Source organism: Ursus arctos, unplaced genomic scaffold (assembly GCF_023065955.2).
Source record: "Ursus arctos isolate Adak ecotype North America unplaced genomic scaffold, UrsArc2.0 scaffold_6, whole genome shotgun sequence".
In the NCBI taxonomy this organism is placed as follows: domain Eukaryota; kingdom Metazoa; phylum Chordata; class Mammalia; order Carnivora; family Ursidae; genus Ursus; species Ursus arctos.
This window is the reverse complement of record NW_026623078.1, coordinates 85,946,369-85,954,084: the sequence shown is the minus strand read 5'-3', so window position 1 is coordinate 85,954,084 and position 7,716 is coordinate 85,946,369. Positions and strand designations below refer to the sequence as shown.

Below are 7,716 nucleotides of genomic sequence, written 5' to 3'. Positions count from 1 at the left end.
CTCCAGCACATTCCTATACATATATATGTATGTATGTATGTATTAATCACCCAGTTTATACATTGCCAGCGTTAGTCGGGAACTCACGCTTCCCTCTGGACAGCACCACCCATCCCTGTGGGGGCCACCAGAGACCCCACACACGTCTGTGCTGCCAACACCTGCAGCCACATCTAACCAGGAGACTCCTTCCACCGCAGAGCTGCCCGCGACCCGCTCCCTTCACAGGCAAACTGCTTTCCTCTGCTACTCCCACTCTTCACCCCGCCCGCGCTCCATGCAGGCTCACCACACGGTGCTCCCCTGGGGGCTCCTGGTCACAGAGCCCAGAAGACACTGCCCAGCCGCCCCCCAGACACCGGTGCCCCGGTGTCCGGATCCCTCTCGGGCCACACTGCCCCCCCCCCCCCCGTGTGTGCGCGCAGGGCTGGGCTTCCTGGGGCCCCACCTGCTCCTCTCTGGGCTGTGGCATTCCTTCCCGCTGCCTCATCCGTCCTCCTCCTCAGTCCGTGTTGCCCCCATCAACCGACTACTCCCTCGGCAGCCCAGTCTCCTGACTGGCTCACCTCCAGGCCAGGATTGGGGCATTTCCTCTTGCCTCCTTTCTGGGCCTCCTCCCAGTTTTCTGCTTTCTCCATCTGTCTCGCAGCCACCGGGTCTGGGCCCACCCTCTGCCCAGCTCTCCCTGCCCTTCCCACCTGTGCCTCTCCTAGCAGCCAGCAGCTTTACAGGTGAGCAGAGTTCCTGCTCCCGGCAGCCCAGCCCCCAACACAGCACAGGCCACATCCTTCAGACGCTGAGCTCCAGCCCCTGCCCAGGGTCAGGTGTGGTGCAAGGCACACCTGGAAACCATGAGACAGGTGCCTGTGGGGCCCTTGGATCTCTTCAGCTCCTACCCCCCTGGACCCACCCCCTATCGGGACAGACCAGCTGCCAGTCACGGTTGGCGGCCAGGAGCACAGTGACCACAGTCAGGGGCTGTGCCCTGGGGCCCATCATCTCTTACACTTTTACTCTGGCTCAGCGTCACAAATGATGTCATGTGATGACCGCACTGAGGCAACAGGTGCACAAGTCCCTGCCCACCCCCGGAGCCCCTTGGGGGACAGCCTTGTCCCTCTGATGGTGCTCCTGCACCAGGCAGGCTCCGGAACCCTTGTGGAGAGGAGGGGAAGCTAGCCCCGAGGAGCCCCCAGGCCAGGCATTAGCACTGAAAGCCTCCAGGGAAAGCACTGGGCACTGGTCAGACAGGAGCCACACAGGGACAGCAGAAAGGGTCCACGCAGCTTCTCATGGGCTCTGTACTCGACACGGGGGTCCTCTGAAGGGGGTGGGCTCCAGGCAAGGGGTGGTGTGGCCTCAGAGGGAGTCCCTCACTGGGAATAGAAGATAGGCAGGCAGGCTGGGGATGGACAAGACTTTATTGGAGGAAGTGATTGGGGATGGGTGGGAACCTCATTTACTCCCCCAGAGAGGCCTGGACAGGCTCCCGGGATCTCATGAATATAGCCAGGCAAAAGGGGGAGCAGGTAGAAGGGGGGTGAAGAGCATGGGGAACTTGGGGGCAAATCCGGGGCTGGGAGAGGGGCGAGGGCTGAGCAGAAGAGCTGGGTTGAAGGCGGGTAGGGCAGCTTATGCGCGGGGCCCCGGGAGCAGGGGCAGGTGGCCCAGCGCCGAGTGACAGACGGTCCCGTAGGCTTGAGAGTAGCCCCCGAGAGCAGCCCTTGCGGCGCCCTGGGCCCCCTGCGAGGCCGAGGCGTTGAACATCCTCCTGCCCGGCCGGGGCGCGGGCCGGGCATCCGCAGGAAGCCCGCGAGGGACCTGCACACGGTCGGTCGAGGGGCCGCGTAAGGGGCGGCCCGGGTGGGGGCCCTGCCCCGCGCGAACCCAGCGGCGGAGGGGGCGGGGAGGATGGCAAGGGAGCCGAGAGCCGGGGATCCGGGCGAGCTCACCCGTCGCGCGCCGGTCGCCCTCACCCCACGGCCCGGATTCCAGTCGCTCCGGATGAGGGCCTGGATGGCCACCTGGGCGGCGGCCTGGGAGGCCAGGGAGGGCGCCGGCCCCTTCCCGCTGGGCTTCACCTGGGAAGGGGCGCGTCACGGGGTCACTGCCGGGCCCGCGGAAAGGAGTGAGAGGGACGCGCCCGGGCCGACCTACCCACGAGGGTGCCGAGGGGGCCTCCGCCGTCGCCCCAGGGAGCCTCTCCCCTCTCCCGAGACCTCCTGGGGGTGGAGGCTGGAGCAGGGGGGCCGAGCTCTGCCGCGGAAGGTTCTTGGCTCCGCAGGCCACGCCTGTGGGGTCGCAAGATCAACCCCGGGGTTAGTCCCGCGCGGCGGACGCTCGGTGGCTCCACCCAGAAGGGGCGGCCGTCGGAGCTCACACACCGTGCGCGCGCTGGTAACCGGGGCTGCTCGGAGGTCTACGTCCGGAGTTCTGCGGGGGCGAGCCCGGGGCCGGCTGCGGGACGACTCTGGATTTGAGCAGGGGCGCCTGGGGCCGGGGGGCACTGGGCTGTGCCCCGGGGGCTGTGCCCCCCAGGCCCTTCTCTCTGGGGACGCGGCTGTTGCCCCTGCGCTCCAGGACCATCTGCGGGAAGGGAGGGGCGCTCAGAGGCTCACGGGTGCGGGTGTAGAGGGTCCTGGGGGTCGCTGAGGCAGTGGGAGGGGTCGAGGGTGAGCGTGGGTGGGGGACGGCGGTGGTCGCGGCCGGAGCACCTGGTAGATGCGGCTGCGATACTCCGGGGCTGAGAGCTGAACCCCTTCAAGCACCGGGAGCTGCACAGCCGAATCCAGTGCCCACTCACGGGCCGGGCAGTGGAACCTGCGGGGAGCCGTCGAGGCGGGTGTGGGAGAAGCGAGACTCGGCTGCGGTCCAGCGGGCCTCTCCGACCAAGCCCAGAGCTGCGACCCAACACCCGGCCCCAGCAGGGGAGGAGCTGGTCCACGGGACCCCGCCCTACCTCTGCACGTAGGGGTGCTGCAGTGCCTGGGCCGCGCTAAGCCGCTTGTCCGGGGCAAATACCAGGAGCCTCCTGAGGAGATCCAAGGCCTCCGGGGGTGTGTCTGACGGCAGGAGGGTGTCCAGCGTCTGCCGTGGCCTGCGGGCGCCTGCGTTTTGTCCCCTGTCCAGGTCGGGGGCCCTCCCCACATCCTTATCTGTGGCAGCTCTGCTTCCCACCCTGACCCTCGGCCCAGCACTACTTAGCTGTCTCGGTGCCTCTCCCCTCCCCATGCAACACACTCAGGTAGCCTGGGAGGGTGGCCAGACCCCTCCCTGCCTTGCCTTCTGGTCCTTTCCTCTCCGTGCCCTGCTCGGTTCCTGTGGGCCTCCCACACCTCAGGCCATGCTGGGTGACGCTGGAGATTCCGTATTTTTAGCGTCATCAAATTGCTGGGTTTGGGACCGTCATCGGAAGACCAGGGCCCAGGTCTGGACTGGCAGACCGGCCAGCAAGTTGACAGGAAGAGTGCCAGAGCCAGGCTCCTAAGCAGCCCCACTCACCGGGACCCCAGGCAGGGCAGGATCGAGGCACTGTAGCTTGAGCCAAGAGCCAGGAGGTCTGTAGGGTGGGTGGACGGAAGGAGGTGTGTGATGGGGAGAGCCTGGTCCAGCGGGGCAGCTCGGGTAGGTCTGGGCTACGTCCTCGTCTCCTCCTGCCCTGTGGAGTGCCTGTCTCTCTGCAGGGCTTGGGCCATCTGGCAGGACTCCAAGCTTGACTACCTGGATGTGTGCTATGTGTGCGTATGTGCACGTGTGCCTGCCCTGGCACACTCTTCCACTCCCACTCCCGCACACGCACTCCACGTCTGGGCATCCCCACCTCCCTGGAAGAGTCCCTTCCCCCTCCACCCGGGATGACAGTAGGGCTCCCCCCACCTGGTCCTTCCCCTCACTTTTGCCCTGCTCCTTCCCCCAGGGAAGAGGAAGGACTCCCTAGACTACCTACCCCCATGGCTATCTTCTTCCACCTCTTCCCCCATCTCTGCAGCCCCACTCCCAGCACAGCTGCTGGACCTGCTCCCGCCAGTCCCAGGTCTTGTCCTGCTCTTGTCCTGACCCACCCAGCACTGGGTCACCCAGCAATGGACACTACTTGGCCCTCAAGGACCCGTAGCTCCTCCCTGGGCCTATCATATGTAGGGCCTGCCCTTTCCAGTCTTTCTGAGGCTCTGGACCCTTCCCCCTCGCCCTCATCCCCAGCCTCCTTCCCACCAGTCCTGGCCTGTCATGAGCTGTCCCCGTACAACTGTGTGCACTGACCCTCAGACTCCCTGATGCCCAGCAGGTCCCTGCACACACTCACCCTCCTTGGATGGCGGTGGGATGGTCTCCAGGATCAGCTCCAGCTGGTGCAGCGTGGATGTGCCGGGGAACAGGGGCCTCCCCCGAAGCATCTCCCCCAGGATGCAGCCCAGACTCCACATGTCCACCCCAGGGGTGTACCTGGGGCAAAAAGGGATGGAGGCATGGTGGGGGACACTTGAGGCAGAGGTGGAAGGAGGAAGAGAGACATTCAAGGGGGCAGGGTCTGGGGTACTAGAAGGGAGCCAGTGAGGATGCACGTGGGGGCACAAGAAGGCCTGGGGGCCTTGGCTGAGCAAGAGGTTATGGGGGGGGGTGTTGGGCAGAGGGGGAGGGGAGGGTTGAGGGGGGAGTGGGGCTCTTACCAGCTGGAGGACAGCAGCACCTCGGGAGCCCGGTACCAGCGTGTGGCCACGTAATCTGTCAGGGCCTGGCCCTCAGGCCCCTCAGGGAGGCCACTGAGGGAGCGGGCAAGACCAAAGTCACAGAGCTTCACCAAGCAGCTGGAGTCCAGGAGAATGTTGGATGGCTGCAGGAAAGGAGGTGGACTGAGGGCTCTCAGGTGTGGGTCCCCACAGTGGGGGGACAGGGCCCACGAATGGAGCATGGGCGGCACCTTCTGGTCCCGGTGGATGACACATCCTGAGTGGATGAACTTGGTGGCCCGTAGGAGCTGGTAGATGATGTAGCGTTTGTGGACGTCCCTCAGCAGTTTGCCCTTGCAGATGACGGCGTTCAGGTCAGTGTCTAGGGGAGCATGGGAGTCAGCCTGGGGGCCTGGGCAGAGGGCTTGGGGTCCCGCTTTGGAGCCCTTCGGTGGCTGCAGTGCCCAGGTCCCACTGGCCGCCCTCGAAGCCCTGTCCCTGACCCTGTCCTGGGCACACACACTTCCCAGTGGTCCCAGCAGGCTTCTCAGGCCTGCTTGCTGCCTTTGTTGGTACGGTAGTAAAAGTCTGTGGGATTATTTTTAATACTTTATTTCCTGTTGCCTTGTTTTATAAAATGGGTAAAAAAAGGAAAATACAGCTGTGAACAGTGGAGAAAGCAGGAGCCTTGTGGAGGTGGGCTCAAGGTGGTCACTGCCAGGCCCCGGGGCGGACACACGCCCGCTGTTTGTCCTTGCGCACCAAGGAACCGCCCTAGCTGAGGGCTGGCCGCTGTGGCGACCCCAGCAGCAGAGGGCCATACAAGGGAGGCAGGCCACTGGAGGGTCCTGCACCAGGACTGAGCAAGGCCTCACTCACCCATAGACTCAAACACCAGGTAAATGTCCCTGTCATTCTCCGCCCGGATCACATCCAGGAGGCGGATGATGTTGGGATGGTCCCCAAGTTCCTAAGGAGAGAGCCAGGGGCTGTGTGCTTTGAGGGGCAAGGTCTGGGCCTCCCCCCTTGTTTGGAGAAACTGCACCTGGGGAGGTGGTCAGATAGCCCTGGCCACTCACCTGGAGCAGCATGACTTCCCGGAACGTTCTCTGGAATGAGACGGAAACATGTGTGGGTGTGGGGGAGGAAGGAAGCCCGCTTCGTGAAAGGGTGCGTAGGGATTGATGCTTGTCACCCACATCCACTGGACTATAGGGTCACAGAGCAGACGGTGCTCTGAGCAATGACAGAACCCTTCTGGGAACGGCTTTCAGAGTAACACCAGAGCTTCCAGGCACCAGGCAGCAGGAGTCAGCCCCACACCCCTGCCCTGGCCCCTCTCACACCTCTTCTCCACTCACTCACCTGGGCATCCGTCTCATCTCTAAAGGCATCGAAGATCTTCTTGATGGCCACGACCTCGCCAGTCCTCCTATCCACTGCCTTCCACACAATGCCATAGGCCTGCGAGAAGGGTCGTCAGCTTGCTGGGCGCAGGGCCAGCCTCCCGCCCAGCCCTCCCCTGCCCACTGGACTGCTCGTGGTGCCTGCTCTGGCTCCTGGGAAGGAATGAGGGTGTGGGGAGGGGCTGCGGCTCTGGGTGAGGAGGTCCCTGCAGCTGCAGGCTGCTCAGTCTGTTGCCCAGGCCCCCGGCGTCTTCCAGAGAAGGGTGATGGGAAGCAAGGCCCCAGGAGGAAATAAGGTCACAGATGGGAGAGTCTGGGTGGGAGATGAAGCCTGTTCTGGGCACCGCTCCCGTCTTCCACATCCCCCCTCCAGCCTATCAGCAAATCCTCTTGGCTCCACATTCCGAATTCGTTAGGATCTGACCACTTGCTACCATCTCTGCTGCCCCACCGTCTGAGCCTCTTGCCTCTCGCACATCCACCGTCCCTCCTCTACAGAGCAGGGCGAGTCTTGTGGCACCAAAGCCTGCTACCACCCTCTGCGTCATGCTCACTAGAAGCCCTTGCAGCTTCCCAAACCCGCAGGAGATCGGAGCCCTCCCCCTAGTCACTCCTACCCCCTTCACACAAACTCTGATCTTTCCCCACAGCCAGCAGGTCCTTGCCTCAGGGCCTTTGCGTTTGCTGTCTGCACTGTTTGGAAGAGTCTTTCTTTCCTCCCCCATGACACACCCACACGGTCACACACCCTCACATACACTCTTAAAATCCCACAAGCACATTTGCTCACACAAGGTTCTGGCTCTCGCTTCATGCCCATTTACCCACTCAGGCCCTTCCTGGGCCAGGCTTGGGATCCGCCCATCGCCCTCAGCCACTGGAGTGTGGGCCCGGCCTCCTTAGAGTGTCGTATGGGCACCAGAAGAGGCAGCTGGGAGCAGGGGACGCCGGGTGGGGGCCGGGGAGGGGATTTGTCCGGGATCCCACCGGCCTGAGACCACTGTGGGCCCAGAGCCAGGCGACAGGCTTCCTTGGAGTAGGCGCTGTTAGAGCCCTGCGCAGGACGCTGAGGCCCGAGGGACTGGGGGGCTTGCCCAAGGCCACCGTCCAGTCCGTGGAGGAAACAGGTCTTGAGCCCTGGACCCCAGGCAGTGTCGGACAGAACAGACCTCCCATTGGACCTGCCCCCGCCCTGCAGGTGGCCGGGCTCACCCCCTTCCCCAGCCGCCGCTTAAGCAGGTATCGCTGGGCTACGTGCTGGTCCACCTCCGCGGCGCACATGCCGGCGGGCGGGCAACGAGAGGCCTCCACACGGCCGCTGGGCTGGGACTGTTGAACCCGGTTGCCTGGGAGACTGGGCCGCCCACCCTCTCCCCCGCGCGCCTGCGCGGCGCCGGTGTGGGGCGGGGTGTGAGGCCCAAGCCCCACCCCGCCGCCTCGCCCCCGGCAGCGCCCCACCCACTCGGCTCCAGGCCCCGCCCCTCCCGCCGCCCCGCCTATCCCGCCCCCCCAGCGGGGCCCGGGCCTCTGAAGCCAGGCTGCAGGCGCGGCGCGTGTGTCCGCCGGGTGCCCTCGGCCGGGGTGCTCTTCCCGCTGCCTCCCCGCTCCGCCGATGTGGTGCCGGCGGTCAGGGCGGTGCTCGC

General features: G+C 64.9%; 1 protein-coding gene across 1 annotated transcript; it reads right to left on the bottom strand.

Annotated features, from left to right (window-relative positions):
- Nucleotides 1-1,434: 1,434 nt before the first annotated feature.
- MAPK15 (mitogen-activated protein kinase 15) lies at nt 1,435-7,354 on the bottom strand. The gene is made up of 14 exons (XM_044380203.2): nt 7,286-7,354; nt 6,033-6,131; nt 5,747-5,776; nt 5,547-5,637; nt 4,919-5,049; nt 4,668-4,831; nt 4,304-4,443; nt 3,502-3,559; nt 2,960-3,097; nt 2,715-2,820; nt 2,383-2,586; nt 2,158-2,271; nt 1,953-2,081; nt 1,435-1,821 (listed from the first exon to the last, which is right to left on the bottom strand). The coding sequence occupies exons 1-14, from the start codon at nt 7,352-7,354 to the stop codon at nt 1,633-1,635; spliced, it is 1,662 nt and encodes a 553-aa protein (XP_044236138.1). The 3' UTR covers nt 1,435-1,632.
- Nucleotides 7,355-7,716: the final 362 nt, after the last annotated feature.